Source organism: Capronia coronata (genome assembly GCF_000585585.1).
Source record: "Capronia coronata CBS 617.96 chromosome Unknown acBCG-supercont1.3, whole genome shotgun sequence".
Lineage (NCBI taxonomy): Eukaryota > Fungi > Ascomycota > Eurotiomycetes > Chaetothyriales > Herpotrichiellaceae > Capronia > Capronia coronata.
The window spans coordinates 1,120,113-1,134,406 of record NW_006912895.1 but is presented as its reverse complement, the minus strand read 5'-3'; the positions used below and the strand labels follow the sequence as shown (position 1 = coordinate 1,134,406).

Below are 14,294 nucleotides of genomic sequence, written 5' to 3'. Positions count from 1 at the left end.
GGCTATATTCGCATAGCCATCATTCACTGAGGTGTGGCCTGACAGACAACGCGTGATTTGGATTTCTGAGCTTTATCTGTATGATATCGCTGGCTCATGTGTTGACACTGTCTCCAATCGCGCGAGGATACTGGCTGGTTGGCTGGTAGGTAGGTTGGTCTAAGAGACAGTAGGTGAGTGTATTGTTGGCGGACACATCGTTCCATCCTTTTTGGCTATGGTCTGTGTCTAGACGATGGCTATCCAACTAGTCAGCTATCCAACTATTCAACTATCCACCCAGCCAGCTAGCAAGAACCGTTGAAGAGCAGGGTTGCTTCCATTGAGGACCTGAACTGAACAGTGAAGTGATTGTTCCTCCGTCAATGCGGTGCGGAACGGAACGTTGATGAGGGAACATCGATCCCACATTAAACTTCACTCCAGGTCTACGCTTCGAAACGCAGTTCTTCAGTCTCATTTTCTCGACGAGCACAGAGAGAGAGTGAGAGAGAGATATGTTACACCTACACCTGATCGTCGAAAGGCCCCCTTCCCGGTTGTTGTTGCATCCATCACAGATTCATTACCACAATACCACAATACCACAATACCTCAGACCCCGGTATTGCGGTATATTGTCAAGACCTGCTCTCATCCTGCTCTACTCCTGTCTGAAAGCTTCTCATGCCAATGATACCATATTCTGCGCTGTTATGTCCTATGTCCTTTGTCCTACGTTACTCTACGTTGGCGTACATAACATTTATTCCTTGTCCTTTCCTTTCCTTCCTTTCCATTTTACTTCCTGCCAATCTGTCATGATCATAAATCCCCATCCAGTTCCCCTGCTTGACTTCTGATATCTAACTAACCACTCGTCTATCCTCACACAGTAATCGACCTCGCTCCTCTGCAGCCAACCTTCCTCCGTCCTCGAATCTCATATACCCTGCGCGAATACTACCTCGAGCGCTACCGGGATCGATACTTCGAGGCCCCGCCCGCCTGGTTCACGGCTTATATGTACCTTGAGGCAGTGTATCATTTACCATTGAGTTTGTGGATGGTATGGAATATTCCGAAAGGTATGATACCTCGAGCTCTACGTTCTGCGTTCTGCGTTCTACCTCCTACAGCCTACGTTCTGGCATCAAGGTCTACCCACGCCCACGAACGCCTTTGGTGTGGGTTTTGCCTTGCTTTGCTTCCACGGACACCAACGTGGTGTGTCCCGATAAATCGAGGTTCTTTCTGGCACCTTTCCCCGGTCCATCAATACGAGGTTCCTGTATGGTATGGGCTTGCCGTCATGATTTCCTCCTCTGCATCTTTATACTGTATCCCACGCCTACTGTTCTACTTCTATTTCCGTTCAACACCAAACTATTTGAACAGACAGACAGTCCATCGGGCATAGCCAGGCTAGATTATGCCAATCCCCCACGTGTTGTTCTACCCCTGTTGACCTTTCAAACCACCTCAATCGCCGATTATTGGATCCCATCTGTTCCTGATCTACGTTGTTTTTCTTTATGAAGTCTCCTCCAGGACCAAGGCGATGTTATTCAGGTGGTCTACTCCCGGACCAAGAGATGGTCCAAAATCTATTGAAGCCACCAAAATCAAATTGCAATGCTGACTCGACCAATCCTTCTCCATGACAAACAGACCATATCCTCGTCCCTCTCAATCTCCTTCTCTTCGCTGCAGAGACGGCCGTCACGACATTGACTTGCGTTGTCGACGTCGGCGCTTGGGAAGGGTACACTGTCCTGCAACGCAACGATTTATATGCGTTGTATGTCCCGTATTTGGTTGTTGGTAAGTTATAGGAGAAGTGTTTTGTTTCTGCTTCTTCTGTCTCTTTGTCTTCTTCCTCGTCATTACCAATATCCTTGTCCTCTTCCTCGTCGCTTTTTTGTTGAATCCCCCATCACGGCATTGCCAGCACTATACTGGCATTGGCAGACCTCTGATCCCAATGTATTCCCACACTTCTCGCATACCTATCTTGATGTCTACTGCATGCATGTCCTAACAAAGCCCCCTTTTCCCGCCTTGGATCTAGCCTGTATCATGGGCGCCGATGCCTTCTGCAGAGTCAAGCGACAGATTTTGGGTACGAATACAAACGCGAACCTTGACTTGAACTCGAACTCCATCAAGGCTGCGACCAACAAAGGGAAGAGAGCTTAGCTTCAAGAGTCAAGCCTTCCAAGAGCGACGGCGACGGCGACCCGTGGGTGAGAGGTACATAGGGATACAAGAAATGGAAGCATGAAAGACAGGAGAATGTCATAAGTATCCAGAGAGAGCACACCCCTCAGATCGGACCAAACCCACGAACTGACCATCCAGGGCTGGAATGAACTGGCCTGTAGTCAACGAAACGAGACGATCGGAAAATATTACACTCACAACTCTGTCTTGACCTGAACTTTGCTTTGCGGCTGCAACTCCTTGACGCCGTGCATGAGATTAGGGATACGCTACGTCTCCTGTCTTCTTCATCTTAGGTATCCTATGAACTACTCGTGTTTCATCAGGAGAGATCTTTCTTGCTCTCCCTCCCTCCCCGCGCTCTCTCCGGGCATCACCAGAGATTGTTGCTCAGCGACAGACTCGATTGTTGGTCTACATTCCAACACAATGCGCCCTGCAGAACAAAAAATGCCTAGCCTTCAATCACTCCTCATTCTTCGGCCAGAGTCTGCCCTTCCCTTAACCCCTCCACCTTCAACTCTTCACCCATTGCGCGACGATAAATGTCCCTCACGTTCTCGGTCACTGTCTCAAAGTGAGTCGACGCATCGAAGCTGTTGGAGATGAAGATGCGGTCGTTAACGCCACTCTCCAAAGGCTGGTACAGTGGGATAGGCGGGCCCATGAACTTCTCTTCAATACGACCCAATCTCTCCAATCCAGGTTGAAGCTCGAGGTGGTGGTTGGACGAGGTCTCGGCGATGGTGGTGACGATCGCAATGTAGTACCCCTTGGGGCAGACGTTGTGGGCAGACGAGACCATGGCGATGTAGATGTCATGTTTCCGTCCGACCTGCGATTGAGGGATGATCAGCTGTAGAGAATCAGAGTCGTTGGTCTTCTCGAGCGGGTGGTTGAGGATGCAGATGGCTTTGAGCAGGTGGCCGACCACTTGGACTTTGCCAGGAAAGTATGTGGGATCGCCCAGAATCATCTTGGTCTTTGTGCTGAATTTCATGCCTTCTCCTTCCTCACCACGCTCTCGCATTGTCGCTTTGATGCCACTGATCTTACCGCCTTCGTAGAGGAACTCGTCAACCGAGGTGTTGAGCATGTATGTACCGCCGTAGATGGCTGACAATCGAGCAAAACCTTGAGGAAGCTCGCCGAGGCCGTACAGAGGGTAGATGTACGGAGATTTGCCGTAGCGTGCCATCGAGTTGACGTACAGTCGGATTCTCTCCACGGTTTCCTTCGCCATACCGGGGGTATTGATGTACTCGTCGGTCGGGAACAGAGCCATGGCATGGCCGATGAAATCTCGGGTCGTTGCTTCGAGGCCGAATTTGTCGTAGACCTCTCTCATCGTGCATCTGTTCAGATTGAATCCTACTCAAATATGTCGGGTCAGCGTTCAGTCGATATGAGTGTGTCAGGCTACGCACCATTGTGTGTGGACGGATTGCTGTCTTCAAAAGTGCCAACCCATTCCAAGAACTTCTTTGCTCTCCTCTTTTCAAACAAGCCCATCAATGGTGAGCTCAAGGCTTCGCCAGCGGTAGAGGGGACTTTGGCGACCGTGGCTCGCGGACCTGAACCTTGTTGTACAAAGCTGCCTGCGATCTGTTTGAATTCGAGGTATCGAGTGACATCGGTGGAGACGAGGATGTTTGTGAGTTCTCCATTTGCCATGAGGAATTTGGGCACCAGGTCGATGTTCCAGTCGTTGACGCGTCCATATTTCTTCCACGGTTCTTCTCCTTGTCGGAAGTTGCCGTATTGCTTGTATAACTGACGTGACAAAAGTTGTTAGATATGGTTCTGCTCTTGCGTGGTCGTATTTGCGACATTGTATAATGGAGTATTGTCCTACTCACAGCCTCAATATTCAACGACGCTGCCTCTCTGTTTTCATGATCATTGCCAATCAGTATATCTTCTTCCTCTGGCTTAGGGGTGATTATCGGGTCTCGTACCCGCCGTAGTGATCATTTCGGTCGATATGGAGGACTTTCTTTCCCTTGACAGAAAGCACCCTTTATCCCGGATTCTGGTTAGCAATAGGACACGACAACTCAAAACAGTTTCTTCGGGACGGTGGTGGTGAACATACCCAGACAAGACACATTCCGTCAACCCTATAGATCGGTTGTTTCGAGTCAGTCTGTGGGGTAAAGAGAGAGATGGGGACGACTTCGCGGCGGGCAGAGTTGCGCATACCTGTGCCGAGGACGATGACATCGTATTCGGAGGCGATTTCTTCCATTGCGATTAAGTCTCGAGGGGGATGTTGATGTCGGGCCCTTACGCGGTAGTAGACAAAGGAGGGGAGAACAAGAAGAGGGATGTATGTGTAGATGGCGCGACAGTACAGGAGAGTCAAGGGTCGTGAACACGGACTGACTTGACTTGACTGACTGACTGGTGTCTGCACTAAAACGGTCGCGCAGGAGGACGTTGTCAAGTTATCGTATCAATCAGTTGTCGGAAGCGGTGTTGGTGTCAGTGCTGCACTGCGCTGCGCTGCAGTGGTCACTCAACTCACCGCAATGAGGTCATGGGACGCCAAGCGTTGCATAGTTGGAGTTTGTAGTCCACCGTAGCAGATATACAGCCTTGTTCAGCCTCGTGAGATTGGATCTCACAATGAATAGAGGTGAGTGTAGTCAATCTACTTGAACTGCACCATACTAATGATTTAGGGACACCCAGCTGCAAGTTCGCAGTCGAAGCTAACCAGGAATAGCTACCTAACTTCATACAAGCTGCCCATGGGAGACAATTGACGAGTTGCAGCTGGAGCATTCATGAGTCATGAATCGTGTTTTATATCATCTCTACAGCATGTCACTCCTGCAGACCTTGAGAGGGGCCATTGGGATACTCTAGCTGCACAGGCTCTGTGATGATGGCACCAATGTTAAACAGAGAGTGCTGTATCCTTGCCGGAGGGTGATCCGAATGAGTGCATATGGGTGATCCATGTTGGAGTTCCATTTCACTGGGTTCTGCTGGCAACAAGACTCTTTCGACTTGCCCACGGCTTATGAAGAGGCGGCCTTCTTCATACGTTCACCAATAAGCTCAACTTGCTTCGCCAGTCTCCAAGGGTAGTCGAACTTGTCCATGTGGATTTCGCAGAGCTGCAAACGAGGTTAGCTTGTCACAGATGACGCTGAGCCGCTTGTCATGACTGACCTGGATACTGTCGCCACTTGCGAAATCATCATCGCCCAACACCGCTTCCAGCTCCTCCACTGTCTTCACAGCTCGGCTCTTGGCTTTGATTCCATTCTCTTCCCTTGCGCCAAAGAATTCGAGCATCTTCTGATAATCCCACAACAAGCTCACATCATTGTACTCCTGCTGCGGCCCGTGGATGGCCCTTTCAATCGAATAGCCCTTGTTGTTGATCACAAAGATGATAGGTTTGAAGCCGTAGCGAATATAAGTGCCGATCTCCTGGACTGTCATTTGCAGACTTCCTTCGCCCACAATCAATACTACACGTCCGGAATGGTTGAGCTCTTTTGCAGCAACGAGTACTCCCAGACAGGATCCGACGGTGTAACCAATCGATGACCAGAAGATTTGAGTGACGTACTTTGCGTTCGGTGGAAATGTGGCGTCCGGCGTCCCGAACTGCGCCGTTCCAGATTCTGTGAGGATGATGTCGTTCTCCTTGTAAAACCGGCCGAGACGTTGCCAAACATATGACTGCTTGATCTCGCCCGAACTAGCGTTATTCAGCACAGGAGGTTCAAGTCGGGGCTTTTCCTGCGGCCGGGGCAACTTGTATTTCCGAGGCTGGGATTCCAGCTCGCCGACAAGCCGTTGCAAGACGGGTAGGAAATGGACACCATCGAACTTTTCCCCCTTGACTTGACAGAAATCATGACCAAGATGGATCAGGTTGTCGTCTTTGATCGTTCTCGAGAATCCTCCAGTGTTTGAGTCTGACAGGAGAGGACCGAGATTCAAGACTAGATCTGAACCTTCGACTCGTTCGGCGACTCCTGGAAACGACACTTCGATCGGTCAGCCAGAGCCAGAGAGCGGGATATACATTGGAGTCCCACCTTTCCCATTGTACACTCCATTGAAGTATGGGGCATTCTCGTCAATGATCCCTTTGGACAGTGGCGTGGTGTAACTTGGGAACTGGGTGATCTCTGCCAGCTTTCTCGTCAAATCTCGTCCACCGTGACGGATGGCCAGGACATCAGCCAGTATCACAGGGTCCGAGGCCTTTTCGATCTCTGAGAGAACGGAGTGGACGATGCGATCTTCGATCTCGCTATCCGCGTTGCGAATTGCAGTGTCGAGAGGAGTTTCCAACCGCGACGCATCCAGCGGCACAGAGACAACATCAACTGGTACGTATATGTAGACGGGGAGTCTGCTCCGGACGCAGGCGACAATGACGCGATCGATTTCTTCTGCCATGGTCTCGTCGTCCATCAAGTAGGCATGGGTCTTGCGGATGGGTCCAGCCATCTGAATATAAACAGCAGGATCCATATTTGGCTCGAAAGTATGATGCAGCATGGCGCGGCTTTTTTGCACTAAAGGGCGAAAGGAAGGTCTCAGCCATGGTACAGCTCGTCAGAGGTATGGTCAGGCTGATGCGATCTGACTTACGGGTTCTTGCCGGCATGCCCACAATGTGAATCATTCCAGCATGCTCGGCATAGGCACCTGCAACCCCGTTCATGGCAGACAGTTCTCCCACGGCATAAGTTGTCACAAGCACCGCCGGCGACCCTTTTATGCGGGTATAGCCATCAGCGGCGTAGGCACCGTTGAGCTCATTGCAGCAGCCCACCCATTTGAGACCGGGGGTGTTGTAGATCTCATCAAGAAGAGTGACTGGAAGGAGGAGAGTAAGTCAACGATCTCAATGAGACAAGACAAAGTCCTTCGGGCAGACGACTATCACTCACGCTGGAAATCGCCCGGAACCCCAAGAATGTGTTCGGTTCCTAATTGCCGGATCCGTCTGAAGAGGTATTGACCCAAGGGCAGCGTTGCTGGTGACATTGTTGCTTGGAAATTCTGGGGTTTTAAGATGCTCGGTGAAGCCTCTTGATCCACGAGTCTATGACCTGACTATTGGCAAAGGCAGAACAGACACTCAGGCTGTTGTGATGATAAATTGGCCAACAGATACTTACTTGCTGTAAGTACTCGGAATATTTACGGCCTAAGAAGGAAACAACGACGAGGCAACGTCACACAGAGCGACGGGTGATAAATGTGGTCGGTTATCCACGGATGACATGTCACCATACTTACAGGCTAGCCTCACTTGCCTCGGTCCGCGTCTCTCGGCACTGTACGCGTCGATAAGCGTCTGTCAGATCAGATCGATTCAGACCGACAATAGCGGATTATACTCAATGGGGGGCATACATCAAAAATGGAACGAGACGAGACCCTGAGTGGAAGAAATATATGTTTTCCGCTCATCCCCCCAATCTTCATCAACCTGACTGTCTAGCACTGCTGCAATCAAGGGAACCCGATGCCACCATCCACACCAATGACCTGACCGGTGATGTAGCTGCTGCCAGGACTTGCCATGAACAAAACAGTCTCGGCAACCTCTCTGGGTGTTCCTTCTCTCTTGATAGCCTGATTGTTGCTCAGCCTGGTTGCAATGGGCGACCCTTGCATGCTCAGGTCGGTGGAGATCGGTCCCGGCGCTACGACGTTGATGGTGATTCCCTTGGGCCCCAGTTCTTCGGACATGGCCACAGTCAGGGAGTTCAATGCTCCCTTGGAAGCGCCGTACACAAGCAGCATCTTGGAACCGAGGCGGGCGATGATGCTAGAAATGTTGACGATGCGTCCGCCCGCCTTCATGTATGGAAGGGCAGCTTGAATGAGCATGTACGGTGCGCGAACGTTGACGTGGAAGACATTATCCCAATCCTCGAAAGCGGCAGAGGCAATGCCTTCCGGTTGAACAGTCGCGGTTCCGGCATTGTTGACAATGATGTCGATGGTGTCGGTGTTGAATGTTTTCAAGGCAGCATCCACCAGGACCTTCCCAAAGTCCTCCGCAGCAGCGTTGGCTTGGGCAGCAACAGCATGAACACCAAGACTGTTGAGCCTACACACGACCTCCTCTGCCGCGGCTGCTGAGCTGTTGTATTGGATCAAAACCTGGTCTTGGTCAGTGGTGCGCGGAGATGAGAGTGGAAGATACGTCTGGACTCACATTGGCGCCCTGTTCGGCGAGCGCAATGGCCGTTGCTGCACCTATACCGTTCAACTTTCCGGCACCGGTCACGATCGCCGTCTTGCCCTTGAGATACTGCTGAGACATGGCTGTGGTGTGTATATCTTCTGGATTGTCCTTTGAAGGTGAAGTGGCCTTCTTCCAAGTGTTTGTAGGTGAGGTGCTCGAGATGTGGAATGCTTGCGTTGATGATGTTCTGCCAAAACTCATGGCAGGAGGACTCCTTTATATCATCTGGTTCCCAATCAAACTATGACCAGGCTTGGATCCAACGTCCATGGCTGACAAAAGCCGACATGTCATGTTTCTGATCGCTAAGATGTCTTCTGTCGAATTTGAAAGCGGATGCGACGTGAAAGAGCAGCGACGTTGATCTCTACGCTTCCCCATGTGGACCCTGCTGACAGATGTTGCAGATGCCCGATAGGAAGTGAAGAGACAAGAAGAGAAGCCAATACACTGACGGGTGGTTCTCATAGAGGAGGAGAGAGTCCCCGATGGCCAGATCCACTCTCTTGGACCACTTTGATTGGCTCGCTCGCTCGGCGAACACCCAGCTCGGCGAGCGATGCTGACAGTGCTATGTATTATATATCCAACTCCATAGTTCATTCAGAACAGCAACACGCCGGGAATTGAGCGTGTTTCGCTATGACAGCAGACGGTTCCCATCGAAAGAGAGCACCACACGTCATGGGGGCATCCACCTTTCCCGTCTGCGCGTTGTTGTCTCGAGTATTGATCCTGTTCTCGCTATACAACCTTCGCCAGGCTTAGACCCGCCATACTGTTCAGCTTCTTGACGAGCAAGCTGAATAATGACAACAATGGCTAACAGCAGCGAGGCCGGCTGTTGCTTGAGGTGCTAGTATTTACTGATGTGCTATATATATTGGACAGGTTCCGCTATGGTAGCTCTCACCTCCATCGAACCAGTTCTGAAGCATAACAACACCCTAGCAAGAGAAGCAAGAAACCTTAGATACCAGACACAATGCCTTCAGTCCTCCTCTACGGTGCTACAGGTCTGATCGGATGTATGTCCCACTGTGAGACGAATACTGGGAGAGAGACTGACTACTTCTCCAAGCTCGTTTGGCCATTGATATCAAGACAGCACATCCGCAATGGCCGCTGACCGTCTTCCTACGCAACAACAATGCGGATGACTATTTCAAGTCTGCCGGTGCGGACAAGCTCGTCCATGGCTCCTCTACCGATGCCGACCTGGTGCGGTCCCTGAGCAAGGAGCACGACATTGTCATCAACGCGGCGACCTCCTTCGACGGCGACTTTGTCAATCTAGTCATTTCCGGAATGGAGGAGAGGCCAGAACACTCGAAGGGCACCCTCATCCATGTCAGCGGCACAGGCAACTTCATCGACCATGGGACTTCGGGCAACTTCAACCCTGAGAGCAAAGTCTGGAATGTCAGTTTTCCACTATCATCCCAGCCCTTCCTTGGTCGAGACCGAGACAGAGGTAACGGAACTGACAATCACCACAGGACGACAACGAAGAAGACATCAAACTCGTCAACCGCAACATGTTCAACGGACCGACAGATACACCGTAAGCTCTCCGACTTTATTTTTCGTGTCCAACCCGGTGAAACTGACAATTCTGGAAACCCAGGATCCTGGAAGCGGGAGAAAGAGGCAAAATCATCACCTACGTTGTCTGTATCGGAATGACATATGGCCCAAACACCGGGCCATCTTCAAGTCTGGGTATCGCGTATACCATTCTCACCTACAACGCCAAACAACATGGCTTTGTCCCGTATGTGGGTGACGGGACCGCCGTGGCCAGCATGGTAGGCCTCTCTTTTGTTGACACCCCAGGGGGAATCTGCAGCTAATGTTGACAAACAGATCCACGTTGCAGATGCCGTGCCCTTCATTACCAAAATTGTCGGCGTCGCTGGAACAGAGGAGCCGACAGGCAGCGCTTACTCCAGATACTATATCCTCCACGGCGAAAGGGTCGCATGGAAGGACTTGACCACTGTTCTGGCAAAGACCTTGTATGCCAAAGGAGTGGTGTCGTCTCCAGAGCCGAAGAGTGTGCCGTTTGAGCAGGCTGGTCAGGGTGAGGTTGGGAAGTTGTTTGGCGCGAACATGCTTGTCAAGGGAGACAGGGCGGCAAGGCTGGGATTCAAGGCAATACAACCGTCAATACTGATTGCGTTGCAAGAGGATCTTGGAAATCATACTTTCTGAGATGTATATTCTGGCTAGCTTAACACAGTGGCAGCGTCTAGAGGGACTTTTTTGTGACAATTGACCCAGACAGACCTACCATACCCCATTCAAAGCGGCGCAATAGGAACTGACGGCATCGCAATATATGTAAGCGGGACCCTTGGTGAGCTGAAGTAACTCTTTCTAGTCCACAGCCGGCGGCCCTGAGTCCCTGACAGTATCATGAGATCGGGGGACGGATAACCCGGGTCAATGCTAGTAGTAGGACAGTGGGACAAGTTATTTTTGGTCGATGGGGTCGCTTGGACTAGTATCATGCCAACAGCGACAACTTGAACTCGGGACAGGACCTTGTTACCTTAGGTACCTACTCATTAGCCGGCAGCATTGATAAGCTAAGCTCAGACCTTGAAAAACAGCGAGAGATGTCAACGAGGTTAACGAGGTCAACGAGGGTTCTCCCCATTCCGTATGGGACCAGCGCTTAGTCAACTCAGACAAATATGGATCAGTTCCCTCATTTCACCCAATGAAGATACTGCAGCAGTTGCCGAAAGCAGAGTTGAAGTCTCCATAGATATATCTCCACGCCTTTTATCAGACTTGCCTTTCCAAGGTCCATGATGAACGACTAAGGGTCTTTCTTCAATCGAAGCATACAGACCCCGGCGACACTCAATTGTTGTCGCGTGACTCGCGAAGTGACATGCTACAATGGGCGCCCTCAACAACAACAACACCCCGAGCCATAACGATTCACATTCACCGCAGCAGATCCCGTCACCTACCCAAGATCTACCGTGTGGAGTATGCAGGAAACGAAAAGTGCGATGTTCCAAGACCGAACCCTGTACCAACTGTGTCCGGTCCGGCTTTGAGTGCACTTACGAAGGGCCCAGCCGTCTCGTGAACCGACGCACGCCGAAGCCGACGGAGCATCTCGCGAAGAGGGTAGCTGAACTTGAAGAACTTGTGCGAAACCTGAGTCAGCGGCCAAGTCAAGGTGAGGAATGCATCGAGATAGAGACCCAAAGCAGAGCAAGAACACAAATGATGCAGCGTTGCGCCGTTACTCTGCAAAAGGAGAAAAAATAGAAGACCGTTTCCATGAAAAGATTCAATGACTGACCGAGACCGACCAGGCAACCCGATGGAGAACATGACCCAGAATATCCTCGTTCAGAAAGGGATGGATGTCCCTCAGGCGCAGATTCAAGCTCGCAAAACATCACACCCGCAACCGAGGCAAACAGAAGCGCAAACCCAAGGTAAACTCGTCTTCGACCGAGACAGATCACGATACCTGCAAGAAGGATTCTGGGCCGCCATGTACGACGAGGTAAGACGGCAAGAACAGAAAGGGTCCCAACCCCTTCATATCCCTACTCCTTTTTCTTGGTCCTGACTCCTCCATCACCTCCCAGTCGAGTTTCATTCATGGGTCGTATCAATCTATCCCCACTTCCATGGCCTTACATCCAAGCTTGAGTTCTGTGACCTGTCCCTGACCGAATAAAATCAAGATCGGAGACCTGAAATACACTCTCGAATCCGAACCACGACTATCCAAAGATTTCTTCCTCTTTCCCAACATCGACCACGACCGCACGCTCAGTCGAGCCCATCCGCCCATCTTAGAAGGCGACTTCCTAATCCAGACCTACATTGACAAAGTCGACCCTTTTGTCCGCATCCTCCATAAGCCGACGCTGCTTCGCGATCTAAACCATTTCCGCCGCGGCATCCTCCCTGACGCGCACGAATTCGAGTGCGGTCTCTTCGCCGTCTACGCGCTGGCACTGCTCCCACTGTGTTCGACCGTGGTTGAGTACCGGCTCCACGAACCCAAAGCGGCCTTGTTATCCAAGTATCGCAGCTACGTGGAGCACGGGCTGAGTCGGTTGAACCTGACTACCACGCAGTCATTGTCTACGCTGAGGACGTTTGTGTTGTATATTGTAAGTTATGGCTTTCTGTTATATTCTGCTCTCCTCTCCTCTCCTCTCCTCTCCTCCCATGTCTCAAACGGACCTACCTACCTACCTACCTACCTACATGGTCAATCTTAAGCCTATTCAACGCACAAACAACCACACAGCAGCTAACAGTACCATGCGTCTGGTTCCTTTCTTAGACTCTATTGTTCTGGACAGGCGAGATGCTTCACGTGAGCACCCTCTTGGCTGTCGCATTCACCATAGCCCGACGCATGGGCTTCAACCGCGACGGCACGCACTTCCCCATTTCGCATTGGCAGACGGAACTCCGTCGAAGGCTGTGGCACCACCTCGTGCTGCTCGATGCATGGTGTGTCGAGAACCACGGCTTACAACCGACAATCCACTCAGGCGAGTCGGACGTGTGTCTGCCACTGAACTGCAACGATTCTTCCTGGGATACGTCCGAGTTCGCCTCGAGCCGGCCGGATGTCCAGGCTGGAGCGTTTACCGAGATGACGCCGGCGCTCGTGCAGTATGAGTTGTCAGCCCTGGCGACATTCGTGCTCGCCCACCCGTATACACCGGCAACCTCTGTTCGAGACTACCTAGACCTGCAGTCCGAGGTGGTGCGGCAGGCGAGGCAGCGGCTGGAGATCGCATACCTGCGCACTCTGGACGAGGGAAATATTCTCCAGAGATTGACGCGAGATCTTCACGACCATGCTTTCAGACGGATAGCGTTGATGCAGCTGGCGCCCATTATGAGTGCGAAAGGCCTGGACGAACGGGAGAGGGTCGGACTCGAGGCAAAGTAAGTAAGCAAGCATTTCCTTTTCTTTTCTTTCCTGTCGTGTGGCTGGAGCAGTCCATTGTGTTGTAAAAAGAGACCGTATAAGCTATGGACACCAGTACTCACTATCACCCCAAACCAGGCTATATCAACTCGCCATCGACTATTGCAAGATGTCGAACCATCTCACGGAATTTTATACACCGCACAGCCTTGACTGGGTCATTGTACGAGCCTTCTCCTGGCACTCCGTTGCGACCTTGCTGTCTATGGTGCTACGCCATGAAGCATTGAGTAACAGCCTCGAAGCTCGGGCCGCAAGGTACCGTATTGAGCGTCTGTTTCGGAATCGACCGTCCGTTGACTTTCTCGCCGTAAACGATAACTTGTGGCAGCCGTTGCAGAAGCTGAGGGATGAGCTCGCGGCTAGAGAAAGCTCCGTGCTGACACCAGGGAGATACGAGTTGTTTGGCTCCGAAGATGCGGCAGATGCCGTCTCGGTGACTTCAACGACCATCGATCCGTCATTGTTCGGGCCGGTTGATGAAGGTCTTCCCCATATCGAAGGCTGGGGAGATGGTGCGGTGACAGACAGCTTTGTTCTCGACGCCTTTGCCGAGAAATTCTAGCCTTCAAGGTTGCCGCCACCTTTGTAAAATGTATGATATAGTCGTGTTGTGTGTCGTTGTGCAAAACAGGAAACCCCCTTGCGAGCCTCGCTTACGTTGCACAGGGCTCAATGTCCGCTCAGTGGCAGCTGTTTAGGTCTGTAACCGCCGAGAAGTCTATGCAATAGAGCTCGTATCTTTGGCAGGACTGAGTCGCATATGATTGTGGTGTACAGGAAGGCGCCTGAAAAAGGTCGGCACGTATTGTGGTCAAAGAATATAAGCCTAGACATCGCGGCGCTCGAGGCAGTGTTGGGTTCGCT

The 14,294-nt window shown here is 51.4% G+C and overlaps 6 protein-coding genes across 6 annotated transcripts; 3 read left to right on the top strand and 3 right to left on the bottom strand.

The window, feature by feature from the left end:
• Positions 1 to 1,649: 1,649 nt before the first annotated feature.
• A1O1_03714 (uncharacterized protein) lies at positions 1,650 to 1,802 on the top strand (the record flags this gene model as incomplete). The annotated part of the gene is made up of 1 exon (XM_007724615.1): positions 1,650 to 1,802. A coding segment is annotated over one exon (153 nt), but the record flags the coding sequence as incomplete, so codon positions are not given.
• An 872-nt stretch (positions 1,803 to 2,674) lies between these two features.
• Positions 2,675 to 3,876, bottom strand: A1O1_03713 (uncharacterized protein; the record flags this gene model as incomplete). Its single annotated transcript, XM_007724614.1, has 2 exons — positions 2,675 to 3,576; positions 3,630 to 3,876. 2 exons carry the CDS (start codon positions 3,874 to 3,876, stop codon positions 2,675 to 2,677), a joined length of 1,149 nt encoding a protein of 382 aa, XP_007722804.1.
• A 1,352-nt stretch (positions 3,877 to 5,228) lies between these two features.
• A1O1_03712 (uncharacterized protein) lies at positions 5,229 to 7,224 on the bottom strand (the record flags this gene model as incomplete). Its single annotated transcript, XM_007724613.1, has 5 exons — positions 5,229 to 5,327; positions 5,383 to 6,212; positions 6,264 to 6,749; positions 6,826 to 7,053; positions 7,128 to 7,224. 5 exons carry the CDS (start codon positions 7,222 to 7,224, stop codon positions 5,229 to 5,231), a joined length of 1,740 nt encoding a protein of 579 aa, XP_007722803.1.
• A 471-nt stretch (positions 7,225 to 7,695) lies between these two features.
• A1O1_03711 (uncharacterized protein) lies at positions 7,696 to 8,515 on the bottom strand (the record flags this gene model as incomplete). The annotated part of the gene is made up of 2 exons (XM_007724612.1): positions 7,696 to 8,352; positions 8,408 to 8,515. The coding sequence occupies 2 exons, from the start codon at positions 8,513 to 8,515 to the stop codon at positions 7,696 to 7,698; spliced, it is 765 nt and encodes a 254-aa protein (XP_007722802.1).
• A 907-nt stretch (positions 8,516 to 9,422) lies between these two features.
• On the top strand, positions 9,423 to 10,651 carry A1O1_03710 (uncharacterized protein; the record flags this gene model as incomplete). The annotated part of the gene is made up of 5 exons (XM_007724611.1): positions 9,423 to 9,465; positions 9,519 to 9,859; positions 9,937 to 10,001; positions 10,065 to 10,245; positions 10,304 to 10,651. 5 exons carry the CDS (start codon positions 9,423 to 9,425, stop codon positions 10,649 to 10,651), a joined length of 978 nt encoding a protein of 325 aa, XP_007722801.1.
• A 1,141-nt stretch (positions 10,652 to 11,792) lies between these two features.
• On the top strand, positions 11,793 to 13,992 carry A1O1_03709 (uncharacterized protein; the record flags this gene model as incomplete). The annotated part of the gene is made up of 4 exons (XM_007724610.1): positions 11,793 to 11,972; positions 12,157 to 12,591; positions 12,768 to 13,384; positions 13,506 to 13,992. 4 exons carry the CDS (start codon positions 11,793 to 11,795, stop codon positions 13,990 to 13,992), a joined length of 1,719 nt encoding a protein of 572 aa, XP_007722800.1.
• Positions 13,993 to 14,294: the final 302 nt, after the last annotated feature.